At 44.7% G+C, this 21,616-nt stretch overlaps 2 protein-coding genes across 5 annotated transcripts in view; one reads left to right on the top strand and one right to left on the bottom strand.

The window, feature by feature from the left end:
• Positions 1-5,181, bottom strand: part of AFTPH (aftiphilin) — a 40,817-nt gene extending 35,636 nt beyond the window's left edge. The window contains exon 1 of one of the 4 annotated variants that reach the window (XM_081855498.1): positions 5,169-5,181. The gene's annotated coding sequence lies outside the window, so the exon portion shown is untranslated. Of the gene's footprint in view, positions 1-3,669; positions 3,748-5,168 lie in introns of those variants that run through there. The other 3 variants (XM_081855500.1, XM_081855497.1, XM_081855499.1) reach the window with 3 other exon arrangements.
• A 9,934-nt stretch (positions 5,182-15,115) lies between these two features.
• Positions 15,116-18,371, top strand: MLNR (motilin receptor; the record flags this gene model as incomplete). The annotated part of the gene is made up of 2 exons (XM_081855968.1): positions 15,116-15,979; positions 18,088-18,371. The coding sequence occupies exons 1-2, from the start codon at positions 15,214-15,216 to the stop codon at positions 18,369-18,371; spliced, it is 1,050 nt and encodes a 349-aa protein (XP_081712094.1). The 5' UTR covers positions 15,116-15,213.
• Between the last annotated feature and the right edge of the window lie 3,245 nt (positions 18,372-21,616).

The following is a 21,616-nucleotide window of genomic DNA, read 5'->3' as shown; positions in this document are numbered from 1 at the left end:
TGCTATGGAGGTCTGTCAACCCTCCAGAGCAACTGATGGGATACAAGGAGCTGAAGAGTGAGATAGTGCAGAAAAAGGGAAGTATGCTCAATATTAACCATTAATTATTTCAGTTTAGGTATATTAAAATTGCAAGTCTTATCAGTGACCTAATCTAAAATCTGATACTCTTAAAGTTATCTTTTGCAAAGTTTCATTCACTAGTTTTCAGATGAGCTTTACATAATTTATTCTCTTGCATTACCTCTCTAGTGGAAACATAATCAACCAAGGTCAAACTGCAATACTTATCAAATGTATCCATGCAAATACACCTCAATCACAGACAGGTATGCATATGAGTTCTTGCAGCTACTTCCTATACAGTAGAATTTCTGTGCCCTAAACAGCTTTAAAGCAGAAGCATCTTGGCATCAGAAATAGATTGAAGGGGTTCTAGTGTGTACAAACTTTTGCTGGAACTCACACTCAAAATCACAGTCCACAGAACTGCTTATCCTTACACTACCCATGAGACAAAATCCTATTATTATTATTATTATTATTATTATTATTCCCAGAGGTCTCAGGGCAGTTCACTTTGGTATTTTCCAACAACAACAATTCTCACCAGTCCTCAGGGGAGAGAGTGGATGGGGAATAGAGATGGGGGAGAAGCAAGGTTTGCTGAGGGATTGAGAGGCGAGAAATTTGAGCCTGGTCCTCCCAATAGCTAATTTTCGCAACATAATTCGACAAAAAAGGCGCACGTTAGTAAATACGGTACTTCATGTTGATGGGTTAAAACAGTTTTCTTAGAAAGACATCAAGGCTTAAAATTTACTTCTCAATTTACTAAGTTTTAGATTTATGAGTAATATACACATACAAAGAAACAAGTCATGCTGTTCTTAGCCTAGCCAGCATAAGCTTACCTCATCTATAATGTATCACTAGATTCTATCTAAACCATCACTGTATAAACTCGAAGTGTTGAAATCATTACCACTGTCCTCCAGTCACTTGTAATGGAAACATGAACACAGGATATTACATTTCTTTAGTGGTTGTCTGCTTCAGTTCAACAATGCTCCATTTTAAAGTGGAACATCTTGTGGAATTATAGCCACACAAACCCCATCCAGGCAGAGCCCATGGCAATATGCAACTGGCAGGAATCAATAGCCAATTTTGCTTTTATGATAACTATTCCCCCCAAGTAACTGCTGTAGAAGAAAACTTCTACCAATGAATGTGAGCAAATGATCCTAATAGGCAACGCTGTCCTGCAATATAGAAAAATATCGGACTGTAAGTGTAGCTGAAAAAAAGAGAAAAACAAAACCCTTATATTTTTGTACAAAGCACATTTTATTTGCAAGGAATAGAAATCAGTGTACCATATACAAAAATATTGGGCAGCAACCTATACAAAAGTATCGGGCAGTATCCAATAGGGCTGGGCGACGTTAGATTTTCAACATCGTGATTTATCATCAGCCAAAAAATGATAAACCATGATACTGAACAAGCTGCACTGGCTCCAGCCTGGGAGGTGCAGGGAAAAACTGCCTCAGCTCTCACCAGTCTGCTACTCACCTGCAGTTACTTTAAACTTCTCCACTGGAGAGTGGGTAGCAGCAGTGGAAAACAGTGACAGAACCCACACCTCTTCAGTTGAGCAGCCATGCTCCTGCTCCTGCTTGCACATAAGCAGGTGCAGGGCCAGGGGGAGGCACTTTAACGAAGCCCCCAACACACCGCTGGCTCGTGCGAGCCAGTGGTGGTTTGGGGTCTCCATAAAAGTGCTTGGCTGAGGCAAGGGCAGCAGCATGCTCCTCAGCCAAGCAGTTTAAAGAAACTGAGGAAGAAGCTGTATCGGTGTCTCGCAGATGCAGCTTGTTTCTCCCTCTGCCAATATGAGGGCAGACCGCGATGGCGGTTTCATTCAGCAGTACATCACTGGTGAAACCGCTGCCTCTCCTGAGTCCCTCTGTCTGCAGCGCCCGTCTACAGCTTGTTTTTCCCTCAGTGCACTGGGCACTGGAGGCAGATGGACTCAGGAGCTGCGATGGCTTCACCAGCAATATACCGTACCTTCAGCAACAGTTAATCGGTAGTACTTGGCTCAGGGCTAATACACCTATTGTTATGTCTAGGTTCAAGGACATTGGAGTTGAGTTGAGATAAAGGCAATTTGCTTTCAGTTTGGAGCAGGCAGTTGCACTCTGAAGTAATAGCAATCTGCAGTGAGAGAACAGCAAGGTGGTGGGTAGAACAAAGTGAAAGAATTCTGTTTTTGTACATAATCCGTCTATCTTTCAATAAAAACTATCAGTTTTCAACCGCAGATGCTTCTGTTACTGTGCGCGACCTGCTCAACAGTTGACAGCTGAGTGAAGCTGTCATTACGGTCTGCCCCTCACACCAGTCCTGGGCGAGATGTCGATATATCGCCCAGGCCTAGTACCCAACTAAACTGCTCCACAGGCACAAGTACTCCACAGGGCTGTACAATGGAACTTCCCCTCACTATCACATAATGAAACTACGAAATTCACTCCACCAAGATGTTATGGCTCCCAACTTGGATGGCTTTAAAAGGTGATTAGACACATTTATGGATAACAAGGCCATCAATACTATAAGGATGACTATGATTTATCTCCACTGTCAGAGGCAGTGTGCCATTCAGGACTAGATGATGGGAATCACAAGTTGGGACAGTGCTTTTATGCTCACATCCTGCTCGTCCCACAGGCACCTGATTGGGCACTATGGTAACAGGATGCTATAGCTGATGCACTTGTTGGCCTGCTCTAGAAGGGCTCTTTGTAATATCAGAATGCTGGAATGGAAAAACTAAATTCAACCTATCTCTGCCCTATAGCACGAAAGAGAAGGAAATAGCTTAGAATTTTGTAGACTTTCTCCCTTAACGTTCCCTTTCCAATGCCTGTTTGGCACTGGGAAATGAAAACAGTGCACAGTGTTCACTACCTTTTGAATAAAGAACCAGTGTAGTCCAGAGTGCAGCAGTCCACTATGTCTGGATGGAGGGCCAAGCCATAAGGGCCAAATGGTCCCATGTCGAAACTTTCTTCTTGGAAAACTGAGTTTCACATCATATGGGCATGTGCTTAACTGCAAATGCTTAATATTTACTTAAGCACAAGAAATTAAAAATGCCACTTGAGCCATCAGAGAAGTATCCAAGAACAAATTGTAAGCACTATCTCAGGTAATGTGAAACAATTATGGGGAATATTTATCTTGAGTCTCACTGTATCTATTTTTATTCTATGTTGTTCTTCAAAAGTGGTTTCAATGCTTATATTGATAAAATTATTCTGCTGTATTCTATTATATGGACTGTGAGCTATCTTGAAAGAACCCTTGCCCTGAAAAGCATTTAAAATAAAAATCTCTAAAATAAAAACATTTGTGGAAATTAATCCTAATAAGAGAGGTTGTGTGTGTTCAAAAGCTTCTCCTTTCTCTTTTAAACAAAAACCCTGCAGTATTATGACAGTGAATACTGTCTTAAACACACTATTAAGTAGCTGTTTATATAAACAAATAGCAATAGGCATTACATTAAAGAAAACAAGCCACCTAGGACAAAGTCACATTAGTGTTATGTCAGCCTCACAGCCCAATGGCATACCATGTGCTCTGGAGTGTCCTTACCTATTTTAAATATTAAAGCCTTCTTACACATTATTCATGCTGGAACTTTTCTATTGTTCACCTGGAAGCATCCATTTCACTTTCACAAGCCTCTAAATTAGAGATTAGTTTTGTCATATTAAAATAGTCATAATTTGGTTGTTACACCTACACTATGGCAATATTTATTACATTCCCCATACTCCAACTTTGGTCACAAATTAAGGTTTTAGAACAAACAATACAGTACAAATAATGCCTAATCTCTTACATCAAGTTCATATGTGAATTCTTTCTGCCACAGTAACTAAATATTTGTGTGTTTTTTTCTCTCTCTCTCTCTCTCTCTCTCTGTGTGTGTGTGATAGATAGAAGTAGCATGTTAAAAAAACCTCAAGATGGTGAGAAAAGAAGAACCTAGACCAGCTTTTCAAAACCCCAACAATGAATTATTGTTGTCAACAAAATTGTAAAGTGTACTTCACAGGAAATTTGATCGTTAGACAGCCATGTTGTTCTCTACCAAGAGACACAAACTATTTCCCTTTGTTTACAGTGGCGAGAAATATTAAAATGTCATGTTTTAGCCCACGTAGAAACTTAAATCAAAATCTTAAGGAACAATGAACTGGTGTAAGATATAAATGTCACTTAATGGACTGCAGTAAGATATAAAAGCCATTCGAACCTAACAGTTGTTGTACTTTAAAAACAATACTACCCTGAAAACTGGAACACCCAGAGTCATTACAGTTTTATTATGCTCTTCAGGGCTCATTATCACAAAAGCCAATAGGCAGCACCATACTGAAATGAAGTTCTTCAAGTCACAACATAAAACGGGGCTAATACACAACGAAAGTGATTTGAACTAGGAGGCTCAAGAGTGCCAACAATATCCTTGTGGTTTCTTTCCCCTAACTCTGAAGAGGGGGAGAGAAATGGTCCCTCACTGAGGGGAAAAGGAAAGTGTTTCGTTATTTTACCTCCTCTTTCTCCCACCACCTTCTCTCACATTTTTAACTTTGAAGAGCGGGTGTGTCTGTGTGTGTAAATAAGTGTGCGTAAATAAGTGTGCGTAAATAAGTGTTTTAAACACCTTACCTCCTACTTTCTTAGCCCACACAGCCCCGCCGCCTCCTCCCGTCTTTTCCCCAAAGCCACACGGTCAATAGGACACGATCCCCCCCCCCCGAGGGCGAGAAGTTACAGAGTTCTCCCCGCCCCGCAGAGCGGCCCCTTCATTTTAAGGGGAGACCCAGGGGCCCGCCTTTCGTAGGACGGGAGGGGCCCCGTTTCCATGGAGACGCCTGCCTGGTAAATAAGGGGGGGGGGTTAAGAAAAGACCAGAGAAGCGAGGAGGAAAGAGGCCGCTTCCCCGCCCTCAGAAAGTGCGGGGTGGTCGGCGGACGCCGCCGGGCTGGGAGGCTCCGCCTTGCCTTTCCGGCTGCCGAGCCCCGGCGTGACCCGAGAGCAGAGACGGCGGAAGCAGCGGCGGCGGCGGCGGCGGCATTTCTTACCTCAGGCCTCCTGGGCCGGGCATGGCCAGGCCAGACGCGGCTCGGAGGGTTACTCGGGGCCTCCCGCCATCAGGGCGAACCCATCTGGAACTCCCCCCGCCTCCTTCACTCCAGAGATGCACTCCCCGCCCCCCCCCCCGCCGACAAGAAGCGCCTTGGTCCAGCCCAACTCCCACTTAGTCCAGGGTCTCCCGGCATGCAGCGCGACAGAAACGTCCCCAGGTTCTTCGCCCGGCGTCCGATGCTGCTGCTGCTGCCGCCGCCGCCGCCGCCACGGTCAGAACCGCCACATCCTCTTTCTCGCGTCACTTCCGGCGGCGGTTAGGGCCTCCGCCCGACGCGCTCTTCTCGACGCCTTTCCGGTATGCAGTTCAAAGTCCAACGCTTTTGCCGTCAGGCGGTCAAAGGGCGCTGCGGTCTCGCCAGGGTCAGTGGCGGCTTTCCATTGTTGTTGTTGTTGTTTTGCCCCCCCCCAATTTTTTTTTTTATTAATTTTCCATTTTATAACAAAAAAGACATCAAAAACAAACAAACAAGCATTTATCCTTGCTATAATGATTCCACTTTTGTTAACACTGTTAAGTGACTTCCTCAAATCCCCCTAGCTGAGTTTCCATATACTCCATGGTAGCAGTTTTCCAAAACCAATTTCACATAAAATTTACTTAGTCAAATTACCTCTTTCTTTCTTTTCATTTAAACATTAACATAGTATTTTACGGTTACAGATAGGTAGCCGTGTTGGTCTGCCATAGTCAAAACAAAACAAATTCCTTCCAGTAGCACCTTAAAGACCAACTAAGTCAGTTCTTGGTATGAGCTTTCGTGTGCATGCACACTTCTTCAGATACACTGAAACAGAAGTTTCCAGACACTTCTATAGTATTTTACAACATCTTATAAAAGTTTTGCTCCTTTCCTTTGATTGCTATACTGCTTGGATCGTCATACTGTATTTCTTTTTGCTACGATTGCCATACTTAAAGAAAGAATAGGAAAGCACAACATGACATTGCAGAGAATCACTTAAGCTGGGTGCTGGTACCCTAAGGTAAAGGTAAAGGTACCCCTGCCCGTACGGGCCAGGCTTGACAGACTCTAGGGTTGTGCGCTCATCTCACTCTAGAGGCCGGGAGCCAGCGCTGTCCGCAGACACTTCCGGGTCACGTGGCCAGCGTGACGAAGCTGCTCCGGCGAACCGGCACCAGAGCAGCACACGGAAATGCCGTTTACCTTCCCGCTAGTAAGCAGTCCCTATTTATCTACTTGCACCCGGGGGTGCTTTCAAACTGCTAGGTTGGCAGGCGCTGGGACCGAGCAACGGGAGCTCACCCCGCCACGGGGATTCGAACCGCTGACCATGCGATCGGCAAGTCCTAGGCGCTGAGGTTTTACCCACAGCGCCACCCGCGTCCCTACACTGGTACCCTACACTGCCTCAGTTCTTTAAGTTTGGCATATTATATACAGAAGCAGAACTTTTGTTACACTTTATTTTATTTATTACATTTTTAGACCAACTTTTCCTCCAGGGAGCTCAAAGCAGTGCATATGGTTGTCCCCATTTTATCCTCGCAACAAGCCTGTGAAGTAGGTTAGGCTGAGAGATGGTAACTGACCCAAAGTCACCCAGGGAGAATCATGGCTGAGCAAAGATTCTCCCAGGTCATAGACCACAGACTGCAAACCTAAGAACACTAGTGAGTAAGCCCTCCTGAACACAGGGAGGTTCTCTTCAGAGTATACATGCATAAAGGTAAAGGTACCCCTGACAGTTAAGTCCAGTCAAGAACGACTCTGGGGTTGCGGCGCTCATCTTGCTTTACAGGCCGAGAGAGCTGGTGTTTGTCCGCAGACAGTTTCCGGGTCATGTGGCCAGCATGACTAAGCCGCTTCTGGTGCAATGGAACACCGAAACCAGAGCAGTGCACGGAAACGCCGTTTATCTTTCCGCGGGAGCGGTAACTGTTTATCTACTTGCACTGCGTGCTTTCGAACTGCTAGGTTGGCAGGAGCTGGGACCAAACAACGGGAGCTAACCCGGTCGCGGGGCCTCGAACCGCCGACCTTCTGATTGGCAAGTCCAAGCGGCACAGTGGTTTAAACCACAGCGCCACCTGCGTCCCCTATACATGCATAGCATTGCACTATTACTCATTTGGTTTTATCTGGTTTTATACTGTATTTTAACATTGTTCCTACTCAACCATGGAATCTCATGGTGAAGAGTGGGCAGGAAATCTCCTTATTATTATAATTTGTATAGTATTACAGTTATTCTGACTGTATTATCTGACCCCTGAGCCAAGGAGATAAGTAACTATACACCCTTTTGAAGACATTTGAAGGCAGCTCAGAGCGGCTTACAAGCAATAATAAAAACAAGTTGAATGATTACAACTTAAAAACAAAAATAAAATACAACATTAAAATAATGGAACATTAAAATATTAAAATGTAGCCTCATCGCAGGAGGAGAAGGAAAAGAAAAAAGAAAGAGAGGGAGGGAGGGAATCAAATTGGCTCCAAGCCAAAGGCCAGGTGGAACAACTCTGTCTTACAGACCCTGCGGAAAGAAATCAGATCCCACAGGGCCCTGGTCTCATGAGGCAGAGCGTTCCACCAGGCCGGAGCCAGAGTTGAAAAGGCCCTGGCTCTGGTTGAAGCCAATCTAACTTCTTTAGGGCCCAGGACCACTAGGGTGTTGTTATTTATGGACCTTGAGGCTCTCCGTGGGGCATACCAGGATGAGCAAAGCTTCAAAGGATTTTGAAACTGGATTTTACCACATCAAATCCTCATGCATGGGCATAGACAGGGGGCAGATGCCCCCCAATCAAGTACGGTAAATAAATAAAAATACTTAACTGACTGACCAATTGCGTCACAATATGCATCTGTCCCAAAATCTGCAGCCCCCCCCCCCAATAAATCCTGGCTACACCCATGTCCCCGCCCTATGCACAGCGCACCTCACGGACTTCTTAAGATTTCAGAAGAGATTCACCTTGTTTTCTTAGCCTTGAAGAAGAGACACAAACAAAACCGAACACACACATTGCAGTTGTTGGCTTCTGTACAACTTAAACTAATAAGGGTGGAAATGACAGTATCAGCATGTGAAACTGTCCCCCTTAATTGTATTCCTATGTTCAAAAAGGCTCCCTTTGCTTAATTTCTTGAAAGCTGCACAGCTGTTAAAGGGCACAAATAACTCAATTTAGAATGGAAACAGCATTTCAGCAGCTTGATAATGTTATAGATTTAGTGAGGGGGCCCCCTAAACCATAGAAATTAATAAATGCTAGGATTTTGGTTATTTGTGATATGAAGGGAGAATGCAAATTGTAAAGGAATTCCTGGGCTAGCTTATGCAAAACAACCTGGCTGAGCTATGGCTGTCTAAAGAACAATTGAGGGACATTAACAATACAAGAGAAGCCCACCCTGTCTTCCGTTCTCCAAAGAGACACAGACCCTGTGTGGGTGCCTGGGACCCTGTGGGCTCTTGCCACCGCTTGGCAGAGAAGGGCTGCTCCGGCTGCAAGTAGGCCCGCTAGGGCCTGCCACAGCCTCCTGAAGGCCCCACAGTGGTTGCAGGTAGACTCTATGAGATCCGCCCTACCTGCGGGTAGGCCTGCCAGGGCCCATCACAGCCTCCTAAAGGCCCGCTGCAGCCCGCTGACTCAAACAGAACCCGAAACACGTACGTCTCGGCTTTCTGCCCATAAAAAACCAACATTTTGGTAGATGCATTCACAAGGGCAGAAATAAGCCTGATTTCCTAGTGGTTGTTACTGCACACAGCCACTAGATGGAAGCCAAAGGCTAAGATTCTCTCTAATAGGTGTGCTTTGGAAAGGCCCTTGGGCTGATATACTTTGTCCAGACTTTTTCATAGCGCACAGCTCCCTAGAATACAGGGGGCATGGTGGGCTTCCCTGTGCTGATGAGCGCACTTAATATCAATAGGCCTCTACACCTCACCATTCCATGGAAAAGGTTTCCCCATAATTGTATTTCGATGTCAGAAGAGGCTTAACCTGTTGAATTTCTGCCTATAAAATATGATAGAGGCGGGACAAGTGCATTACTGTATAGGAAAGGAGAAAGCAGTGGTTCATATTGCCTGGGGTATTTCTAATGCTGTTCAGGACCTACCTTCACATGCATTTGGCCACCCAAGAGGAAAATGAGAAACGCTGAGTAATCCTATGTAGTTTTTGTTGTTGTTTAGTCATGTCTGACTCTTCGTGACCCCATGGACCAGAGCACGCCAGGCACTCCTGTCTTCCACTGCCTCCCGCAGTTCATAGTGCTCTCAATCTTTCCCAACATCACGGTCTTTTCCAGGGAGTCTTCTCTTCACATGAGGTGGTCTAAGTATTGGAGCCTCAGCTTCAGGATCTGTCCTTCCAGTGAGCACTCAGGGCTGATTTCCTTCAGAATGGAGAGGTTTGATCTTCTTGCATCCATGGAACTCTCAAGAGTCTCCTCCAGCACCAGAATTCAAAAGCATCAATTCTTCGGCGATCAGCCTTCTTTATGGTCCAGCTCTCACTTCCATACATCACTACTGGGAAAACCATAGCTTTAACTATACGGACCTTTGTTGACAAGGTGATTTCTCTGCTTTTTAAGATGTAGTATTACTCAGACCCAAATCGAACCAAGTTAAATGAACCCATCACTCCAGCCCACACTGCCAGGTGCACATACACAGAGCATGGAGGGTTCACGGAGCCCGCATGCCAGCTTGGCCCTGGTTACTGGAGCCAAGCAGGGCTGCACTGTACCCCTGCCTCCCCATGCCCTTGCACATGCTAAGGTTCTGGAATTTCCCCCAAGGTTTGATAGTGACCACTTTCCAATCTCACTGCAGTTAAATAACTTTTCCCAAGAACTCCATGCTGAGGCTCATCATCAAATTGATATAGCACCAGAAGGCAGAACCTATTGTAGAACTAAATGAAATGCACAGAAAAACCAGTCAGTAACTGATTTATTGCCATCCTATTGCTGTCAATATCTTCGATTTGCGGTGTAAGCTGAAATGCCGGATGTACTCCTAGAGAACTACAACAAACTTACCCAGGAGCTACTTCAGATTCTATCTAATAATGGCAGTACTGAATCAAGACTAAACGAGATCTACGCCAAACCATGTTTTGATAAAGACTGTGTAACAGCAAACCAAAAAACAAAAAACCACCAACCTTTACTGCTACCTACCCGTCTTATCTAACTAGCACATCAGTAGCAGCTGCTTCTGAGCTTCTACTCAAAAAGAGGCAGTATAAAAAAGCCACTGGAATATAAAAAGAAAGAAACCAGGAAGAACAAAATGATGTCTTATCCCAGCTTTTGGCACTTAGTCTCGGGGATACAAGACAGCAGTCCAAAGCGGGAGGAATTTCTCATTACTTCAGCCAACTGGGAAATGTATTTCCATGAATTATATTCAGCTACTAACTCTGAGAAAGAAGATCCTGGCCACCTTATAGACCATCTTCCAACATGGCCGCCCATATCTGTGTCCAAAATCAAAATAGGCTTGTAGCCACAACTAAGGCCCCAGGGGAAGACTTAATCCCACCAGAAGCTATTAGAAACAATCTGGACTTCTGGGCTGCTATGCTGGCCTCTCTCTTTACTTGCATTGATTGACATAGACGAGCACCCTCGGATTGAGGGCTGGCAGTCATAGTTCCCATTTTTAAAAAAGGGTCAAAGAACGGCTAATTATAGACCAATCAGTCTACTTAATACCACCAGCAAGCTCTATGCAAGACATTTACACAGGAAATTCTTGGATTGGTTGGAGCAAGAGAACATTCTAGCAGATGAAGAAGCTGGTTTTAGGGAAAGGTAATCCACTATTGAGCGATGCTTCGTCTTACATCATTTGCAGCTGCCTCGGGTGGCTCCTGAGAGAAGCAGCACTGAAGGGGAAGAGGAAGCTGTCGCCCTACTGCTGCTTTACATGACGGGGGCACTTTCGCTGCTATGCAAAGGGGAGGTGGCAGCAAGTTCTCTTCCTCTTCCAGTTGCTGCCCCTCTCTGCGTGGCTTTGGTGAATAGGCTTACTAGTCTACTCACCAAGCGCCCGGAAGACAGCAAGATACTGCCCTGCTGCTTCCGCCACTTTACACAGCAGTTATGACAAGCCTGCCGTGTAGAGGTGCAACGGGACAGCAGCTTCCTCTTCTGCCTTGCCTCCTCCTCCTCCCTTGCCTGCCCATTCCCTCACTCACTTGCCTTCCCTTCCCTACCCTTCCCAATTCCTTTCCCCTTGGAATTTTGCCCCAGTAGCCTCCTCTGCTTGACTTCCCAGCAAAAAGTTCCTTAGAACTGAAGACTGAATTGGACGCAGGACTGAAAATAAAGCGAGACTCAGAAAGCATTTGTTGTTGTTGTTGTTTAGTTGTTTAGTCGTGTCCGACTCTTCGTGACCCCATGGACCAGAGCACGCCAGGCACTCCTGTCCTCCACTGCCTCCCGCAGTTTGGTCAGACTCATGCTGGTAAAACACTATCCAACCATCTTGTCCTCTGTCGCCCCCTTCTCCTTGTGCCCTCCATCTTTCCCAACATCAGGGTCTTCTCCAGGGAGTCTTCTCTTCTTATGAGGTGTCCAAAGTACTGGAGCCTCAGCTTCACAATCTGTCCTTCCAGTGAGCACTCAGGGCTGATTTCCTTCAGAATGGAGAGGTTTGATCTTCTTGCAGTCCATGGGACTCTCAAGAGTCTCCTCCAGCACCATAGTTCAAAAGCATCAATTCTTCGGCGATCAGCCTTCTTTATGGTCCAGCTCTCACTTCCATACATCACTACTGGGAAAACCATAGCTTTAACTATACGAACCTTTGTTGGCAAGGTGATAGGAGCAACAAAAGACTCCTAAGCCCTCTAACCTGGGAGCAGTTAGGGAGGTCTGTGAGATAACTTTGTCGGATGCATCCAACTCCTTTCTGGTGAACCTGAAACAAGTATGCTTTATCAAAATTATAACAATTTAATATGGACTTGCTGTACACAATAAAGCACATGTCTTAATTTGTTAGGAGGTTGGCATCCATCTGCCTCAGGAGACAATGGAATAGTTAATATGCATGATTTGATTACAGTTTCCTTTCAACAGGCTGCTTTGAATATTATTTTCCCATTATTTTATTGTAATGATATTATTAAGACACAAAGCATATTAAAACAACATCAATAGCTACACCAAGTATTTGAGATACTTCACCTCAGCTAATCAACACAAATCTGTCTAGGAAGCCAGATTCATGAGATAATCATATCATTTCCAGTAGCTTATAAAAGAATTTGATTTTTTCAAATTACATTTTCAGAAATGAGAAATTATTTAGTGGCCATAGGATACCTACTATGTCTGACACATTTTGAAAGGAAAGGCTTTAAAAGCTGAGATTAAAGGTGGAGTTGCAGAGAATAGTGATGGGAAGGACCAGCAAATTCTGCAAGGCCTAAAGCTCTACTCCCTACTTACTGGAAGCCCTCCTTACTGGAAGGCCTCTTCTGAAATTAACATCAAAAATTACAAAACTCTCACTAATGTTGCTCTGTGAGATTACACAAGTACAGTTAGCCTGCAATTTATGTGCGTAGCAAAAAAAACAAAAACTAAAAGGGGGCAGAAGTCCGTGGGAAGTGATTTTAGCAAATCCCAGCTGCCATTGAACCCAATGCGTTTTGACACTAAACGAATGTGTGGTGTGTACCCTTGTTTGCTTGGTGTGACCTTCTGACTGACTTGCAAGCTGTCTGGCAAGCAGGTCTAAAAATGTGGGCCTGGCAAAATGGCCACCACAACGAAAAGCTCCTAAATAGCAATAAACAGCTTGCAAAATCTTGCAGAAATTGGAGGCAACCCTCTGCTCCTGAGAGAGGTCAATTTGCAGAGAAGTTTCAAGAGTGGTACATCCTTATCTTTTGTCTCACTGCAGTGGGACATTGATACTGAAATGCACAAACAAAAGTAATAGCATTTGTCCATTCCACCCCACCCCTCACCACTAGCTTTTTAATCAACAAACATAGGGCTGATACCTATTTCCCCTCTGTTTCTCACATGACCCAGGTTTTATGTGTGGATAAATTGAGTAGCCAAGGCTGGCACTGCCTGAGTCTGGATCTTTTCAGACTTAACAGGCCTTACCCAACCTGGTACCCTCTAGCTGCTTTGGACTGTAATAGCTGGCTGGGGATGATGAGAGTTGTAGTCCAAAACAGCTGGAGAGCATCAGGTTGGGAAACTGACTAATTTACATCAAGAGAATGTACCATTGAGCTTAAATGGAGCAGAGGGGAGGCGAGGAGCCTGTGCAAAGACTTCTGAAACCAACTTTTCGAAGGTTTGGATTGAGAAGTCCAGGGATGGATCTGACAGTTGCAGTTGTCTCAATCTCTCGTGTTTTCTGTTCTTAAATGCAGTTCTCCACGTTGCTTACAGTGATTTACAATTTTAAAAAAAATCCTCATGAAACTTCAGCAATTTAATGCAAACTTCTCCTAATAAACACATTTTTAGGTGCAGTTTTGACTAATGTACACATTTTTGCAAGCAATTTTCCTCATGAATTTTTGTATGTCATTTCACCAATGTATTCATTTTTATACACTCTTTCTCCTGATATATCCTTTTTTTTGGTAAACATTGGTTGGATAAGTGCTAACGTCAAAGGATGGCTGTCTTTCAGTTATCACATTGTTTCAGAAAGTGTGTATTTGATAGATTTGTCTTTAATAGCAAATTATCTTCAACCATGTCTCCATCTGATACCTGAATGCTGACAGGTGTCGTTTATGAAGAAGATGCTCTGACAATCTATTCCAGTCATCTTGTCCTTTTTCATCTTGTACTTTTTCTAGAACTTGGTTCTGCAGCAAGTTTTCAAGGCTTCTTTGGCACAGGTCTTCTTAGAATCATAGAATCATAGAGTTGGAAGAGACCACAAGGGCCATCGAGTCCAACCCCCTGCCAAGCAGGAAACCAGGTCATTCACTTCCTATCCACCCTGAGATTGAACTCCATCAAGTTACATAGCTTTGAATTCTCTCAGGAAGCAAATCAGGCCCTTCTGTCTTTCCATCCCCTTTCCCAAGAATGGCTGTCTTGTGTTTCCTTTTATTATAGGCACACACCTTTATGCCCTCACTTCCAGCCAGGCATGGACATGTGTGAAGATATGCTGCCTACAATTCACCTTCCAACTGTACCTACAGCAGCTACTTAATAGACTTGGCTAGGAACACTTATTTAACAAAGAAACCTCCTTAAAAACCTTCCTTGGAGGTTTTTAAGCAGAGGTTGGATGGCCATTGGTCATTTATGCTTTAGCTGAGATTGCAGGGAATTGGACTAGATGACCCTCGTGGTCCCAATTCTATGATTCTGTGGTTTGACTATTTTGGCAGTCTCCTTTTATTGGAGGCTCAAATCCTACAGCTATAAAACCACAGATTTGGAGGAGATCCCAAAAAACCCCATTTAGTCTAACCCCAACTTCTCACAATACCAATGAGTACTGCCACAAAAAGCAATATACATCTGCTGCAGTGGACTCTAGCTAACCAAGACGTGCTGCAATAATTCTGTTAGCCCTGAATGTACAACAAGATTTCTTTTTTTTGTTTTGGGTACTTATATTGTACATGGTTTCTATTTCCTCTGCAACTCAGTGGCTTTGAGAGGGATTTCTAACAGCTTCTCAATAGCCCCACCTGTTGCTAAGATATGAAATAATAAAGAACAGGTGAAAAAAGCAATGATTTTCCATTTGCTACTTATTTGGGAGGAGTTTGTTTGAGTATCTATCAATCTACGCTTGGAGCGCAGACGCTTTATTTCCCTACGCAAGGAAAAGCTAAGCTGCTCCTGAGATTTTGCAGAGCGTGGAGAAAGCATCAGCCAGAAACCAGACCAAGAAAAGGATGGAGCGCTGACACCATCTGAGCGTTCTGCCATGCTTGCATTTCCACCGGATGCTCTATAGAGGGGCAAATCGAGAGCTGCCTGCAACATGGTCTCAGCCAACATCAGCAGTCCTGCTGGACACCAAGAACAGAATACAGAGGTATGCAGCAAGTCCCTGTGCCCACTGCTGCCCATGCACACTCTCATCCCAGTGACAGCCATATGTTTGGCGCTGCTGGTTCTTGGCGTAACAGGCAATGTCCTGACCATGGTTGTGACAGGTTGCTCCCGGGATCTGCGCAATACCACAAGCCTCTACTTAGCCAGCTTGGCTGTCTCTGACCTGCTGCTGCTGCTACTTGGACTTCCCCTGGACCTGTACCGCCTGTGGCACGCACAGTCCTGGGCGCTAGGTACACTGCTGTGCCACGTGTGGCACTGGTCCGGCGAGGCATGCGCCTACTGCTCCATCCTGCATCTGACGGCCCTGACGGCCGAGCGCTACATTGCCATTTGTTTCCCATTGCGGGCCAAAGTCCTGGTGACCCAACGGCGCGTCAAAGCTCTGCTGGTGGGACTCTGGGCCTTGGCACTGCTCACCGCTGCGCCTTTCTTATTCCTCGTGGGAGTTCGGCGGGTTGGCAATTTCTCCAGCGACATCGATGCCAGGTATGAGTGTGCCCCGACAGACCATGCCCAACAGACAGGGCTGCTGGGTACCATGCTCTGGGTCACCACCAGCTACTTTGTGCTGCCCTTCCTTTGCCTCTACATCCTCTACAGTTTGATTGTCAGGGAGCTTCTGCGGGTCAACAAGACGCATCTTGGCGGGGCGTCATACCGAAACCACCAGCAAACAGTGCGCATGTTGGGTGAGTATTGGGAGGGGGGCATTATGCAGTCTGGAGGGTGTGAGGAGAACAATGCCATAGTGCCTCCACGTCCAAGTGTCTATGGAATTTCTCCTATGCTCATAGAATGCAGTAGAGCTATCCTGATTCTTTATAGACGCCAAAAGTAAATGGACAAGGATGCCTTCACCCAAAAGAGTGCCTAGAGCATCTTTGGGTACCCTGCCACGGTCACCAGCCAAGTGTGTGAATGAGTGTTTAGCAAGAAGCTGCTGCATAGCTCAGAGTGCTGCGCTGAAAATAAAAACTCACCCACAGCCCTGAAGAAAAGCCTTTTGTTGTAAACACCAAAGAGATTCCCACAAAGACCCCCATGCATTGAATTAATGTCCCATGGAACACACAAAGCTTTTGCCAGGCATCTTCTCTATCTCAAGTGGAAGCGAGTTCCAGGGACATTTATCTTATAAATCAGAGAAAACTGGTGTGGTTTGGTTTGTTTTTTTTTGGTAGTAACTGATTACAAGCATAAAAGTTGAATACAGAGAGCAGGCAAGCAGATGATACCTGTCTCTCAAGCTGCACCAGTTCCTCTGAAGCATGTACTTGACCCCCCTCCCTGGCAGGGCTGTAGCTAGGGGGTGGTGAGGTGGGCCCCCGCTGGGGTGCAGGCGATGGGTGTGTGTGCAAAATCGGCTTAAAAATATGTCCATAAATCTAAATATTGATTGTTGCCTCATAAGAAATGGTTTTAAATAGAGGGTGAATTGAATGGGTGGAGGTGGTGGTGGAGGAGAGGCAGAAAGAAGAGCTAATTTGTCTGTGGCTGTGGGGCGCAAGCTGGACGTTTCTGCCATGGGTGCAAGATCACCTAGCTACTGCTCTGCTCCCTGGCTCCCCATCATCATCACTTTTCATTTGTATACCGCCTTTCTATCTTACAATACTCAAGGCGGTTTACAAGCTGAAGAAACAAAGGATGTACACCTTATAACAATCTAATGCAGTACAAAAATGTAATAATAAAACATAGCTCCCCAGCTTCTTACCAACAGCAAACAACCTCTGAAACTAAAGTGTTGCCTGTCTGCTTCATTGCACGGAATTGCCTCTCTTTGAAGCCTCAGCTGGGGAAAGTGGAGCATGCCCAGAAGCAGACAGCCACTAGCCATCTGACACTGTCTGATTTTGTTTGCAGAATCACCTTCAAGTCCTTTAACTATTGACTAATTTGCAACCTATTTAAAAAGTAATCTCTTTTCATGATACCAGCCAAATCTTTCAGGAGGAATTATGGAAATATAAATTCAATGAATAAAAAAAAAATCCCATAAATAATAATGGGGAGACTAAAGCACCCATCTCCGAAGATACCTGTCCACCTATTTACAGCTTATGGGCTGTACCCAATCCCGCAAGGATTCCCACAATTAAACTTCCCCTCCCTCCACTCCCCCAGTCACCTCCCAGATCTATTCTGGGGGTTCTCCCAATCCTTCTTAGGGAGAAAAGAGGAAGGGGAACTTTCACTGTGCAGACGGAAGTGCTTATGTCAATGGGACAACTTCATTGCCTCCAACTCTCTCTCTCTGTACAGTAATTTGTAATTTGCTTACATACTGCTGATGCCAATTAAAGTGGTACCTCGGGTTACAGACGCTTCGGGTTTCATACGCTTCAGGTTACAGACTCCGCTAATCCAGAAATAGTACCTCGGGTTAAGAACTTTGCTTTAGGATGAGAACAGAAATCGTGCTCCAGCGGCATGGCAGCAGCGGGAGGCCCCATTAGCTAAAGTGGTGCTTCAGGTTAAGAACAGTTTCAGGTTAAGAACGGACCTCCGGAACAAATTAAGTACTTAACCTGAGGTAGCACTGTATATTGCAGGCAACAGTAGCGAGTAACTTCCCACACAAATTAGCCCTCATCTGATTCCGAAAATTGTGCTTTCCTGCCTTGCTGGACGATTCTAGCCCTGTTCAGCAACTGCATTCTGTGTGCCAAAGAGCAATCCAAATATTTGAAAACAAGTGTACTTCTCACCTACTTTGAGCAAGCCCATTAGGGCAAGAGTCAGCTGTGGCAGGGCAGAGAGTAATTCTTTCCTCCTTTCCCCCCTCCTCTTGCAGTTGTGGTGGTCCTGGCTTTTGTGATATGCTGGCTGCCATTCCACGTCGGGAGGATAATATACACCCAATCAAAGGATACCAGGATGATGCATTTCTCTCAGTATTTCAATATTTTTGCATTGCCGCTCTTCTACTTGAGTGCAAGTATCAACCCAATCCTCTACAACCTCATCTCGAAGAAATACAGGGCAGCACTTTATAAGCTACTAGTGTCTCCCAAGTCTGCAGAAAGGGCTTCTACTATTACTAGAGAAACTGTGAGCTACCCAGAGACGAGTGGGTAGTTTAAAACATGGGTAGGGAAACTAAGGCCCAGGGGCTGGAGCCGGCCAATCGCCTTCTAAATCCAGCCCGTGGACGGTCCAGGAATCAGCGTGTTTTACATGAGTAGAATGTGTGCTTTCATTTAAAATGCATCTCTGGGTTATTTGTGGGGCATAGGAATTTGTTCATCCCCCCCTCCACAAAAAAAATATAGTCCGGCCCCCCACAAGGTCTGCAGGACAATGGACCGGCCCCCTGCTGAAAAAGTTTGCTGACTTTCATTTGCATTGCTTTCATCGATATACTTTAAAGCAGATTTGTGAAAATAAGGTAGCTCATGGTTAGCTTTCCACAGGGCTGGCCCACCCACGAGGCAAGGTGAGGTGACTGCCTCAGGTGGCAGGATCCAGAGGGGCAGCAGATCCAGCCTCCAAGAAATGTGTTGCCTGCAGCTGCTGCCATCTCCTCAGCATCGCCCCCTCCCATGCCATCTCTTCTCAGCAAATAGGAGGTGCTGCTGATTTCCTCCCACCCCAGTGAGGTAATGGCGAGGGCTGCTCTCTGGGGTCTCCAGGGCTCTGCTCCCCCCCCCAGCATGATTCAGAGCAGGTCCTTTTTCTCCCACAGCAGCCTTTGATTCCCACTTCAACCATCGGATAAGGTTGATTTGATCCCACCCTCCATCCTTGTTCCTGATGTAGATCTTTGCTCACTCCTTCTTCCCTGGTGGGAGGACGCCATTTTGTGGAATTTATCCGTAGGATGATGCAGGCAAAACCCAGACCATGACCACGGGTACAAGAACAATGCCACAAATGCCCCCCAATTTACCAGCAAACTATACTTTGTCTTTTCCCCTGCAAACCAGGATTAGAAACCATGGACTGATCCTGGTTTGTAAAGCAAGGGCAAACCATAATTTCTCTGGTCAGTCCAAATGGCAAGCTGTGATTCATTCAAATTTAAGATGTCGGGTGGGGGGTGGGAATTGGAGAATGCAAAAATGGTGTGTGCATACTTGAGATTCCTCAAGGCTTGTTTACCTAGTCGCATCATTGAAAAAGGCCACAGTTCAATATTACGGCACGTGCTGTGCATGCAGAAGGCCTCAGGTTTTAGGTCCGGCATCCCCAGTTAAGAAGAAAGTCAAGGAGCAAGTAAGAGGAACAACCTCTGCCTTGAGACTGCCAGTTGTATGTGAGACCACATTGGGTGAAATGGACAGATTGTCTATCTCATAAGGTAGCTAAGTTGCCTAATTTACTATCTGGATCACTCCATCATCTTAGTATAATATTTGTGGAGCTTTATATTGTGTTGCAGTAAGTTGCTGTAGTGATTCATATAGTAAAATAGGCCTTGTATCAGACAGATATTTTGTTGGAACAGTTGCAGAGCTACTGCTTCTAGGTTTTGTTAGCTGATATGGAAATGAATCAGGACCATTTTAATTGGTTTTCACATTGTCACAGTTTCTATTTTAAGACACATCCTGCAGAAATTAGAGAGTTTCTGATATGCTAATTGTAAATCTGTTTCCACAATTTTGCCACTAAATGTTTAGATTTGTAAATCAACATTACTTGTAGTTCCGTCTGATCATGGGAATGCTCTGAGATGTTAGTGAAGTGTTAGATTCCAGGCAAGAAAATGGTAAAATTTTATCTGTCCTAGAGTATGGCCAGTACATTGCTACTGCCAAGCAGGTCTGGATCATAGCTGTCAACATTTTCCATTTTTAAAGGGAAATTCCCTTATTCCGAATAGGATTCCTCGCAAGAAAAGGGAAAAGTTGACAGCTATGGTCTGGATCCTGTTAGCACTCGAATGGCTGGCCACCTGAGAATCACATGGAATCACAGAATTGTAGGGTTGGAAGGGATGCCGAGGGTCATTTAGTCCAACCCCGTGCAATGCAGGAAACTTTTTGCCCAACATGGGGCTCGAACCCAAGACCTTGAGATTAAGGGTCTCTTGCTCTACCAACTGACATGTATGCTGCCTTGTAGGAATTGGAGAGAAATTCTATTGAGTTTGCATTCAAACTTCACAAAACCACACTTTCTATTGTTTCTACTACATGAACCAAAACACAACCATTCTTCCGAAGTCACATTCTTCCGATGTTGCAATACTTATCAGGTAAAGTGTATAAAAATGTGTATCCTAGAGTGAAGTGTACATAAGCATGCACATATTCGTGAAAATTGCATACCAGAATGCATTATATATGGGATTATTATTTTTTTGAAAATGTGCCTATAGGAGACATTGGCACTAAGATGCTAATGAAGTTTCACTAGGACCTATTGCAAATTGGTGTAGAAATGTGGAGAACTTACCTTCAGGTTGGAAAAGTGAGAACGGAGAGGAATCAAATATGACAGATTGGTCCATCCCTAGTTATGTGCTGGGTGAAAGGTAAGATATAAATATTATGAAAATGAAGGTTTAGCTGCTGCTAAACCTTCAAATCAGTGACTTAGCTCCCTTGTCATATCTTATATGGCTTCCTATTTGAGACACACTTAAAGCAGAGTTCTGAAGTTAAGTTCTTGACTGTGTCACCCGCAAGAACAGGGGCAGATGACTGCAGCTGAATAAATGCAAACTTAATGGTGTGGAACCACAAAAAAATTATTGTTGTTGTTATTGTTACTATTAATTCTAATACCGCTCCCTTTTAAGAGCTATGGGGACTTTAAAGAAACACAGCTTACCTAGGCAAGTTGCTTTCATCAATTTGCCTTGCTGTCCATTACATAGAAAGATTGGGAATGAGCTGAAAAGCCTGGTATATTGGGAGCAGGTTCATTTCACTCAAAATGTGAGTAATGGGTAATAACCTTCCTGCATGGAGCTTGACTGTTTTTGTGCTATCTTCGATGAAGGCTTAATTGTAAAACAAACACATAGGCAGGAATCCATAGTAACATAATGCATGATGGTTTGGGGCATAAATGGCATGGGGGCAAATCTTGTCACCTTTTGAAATGGGAAATGCTGTCAGTCCAAACATAAAATAACTTGGCAACCTAACTAAAAGAAGAAGGGTAGCTCGAATATTACAAAAGGAGAAAGCTGACACGGTATTTTTGCAGAAAACACCATATCCCTCTGATCATACAGGTCAATTGCCCCTTTAAACTGCCAAGCTATTTGCCACCATTTTAGCTAAAGCGTATTGGCGCATATTTTGGTCATGTTTCTTAAGATAGTGAAATTTTGTGGAAATATAAATGATGAACCATTAACAATGTTATTT

This window comes from Podarcis erhardii, assembly GCF_964252035.2.
Source record: "Podarcis erhardii genome assembly, chromosome: 3".
Classification (NCBI taxonomy): domain Eukaryota; kingdom Metazoa; phylum Chordata; class Lepidosauria; order Squamata; family Lacertidae; genus Podarcis; species Podarcis erhardii.
Note: the sequence above shows the minus strand (reverse complement) of the source record. Positions and strands in the feature narration are given on the sequence as shown.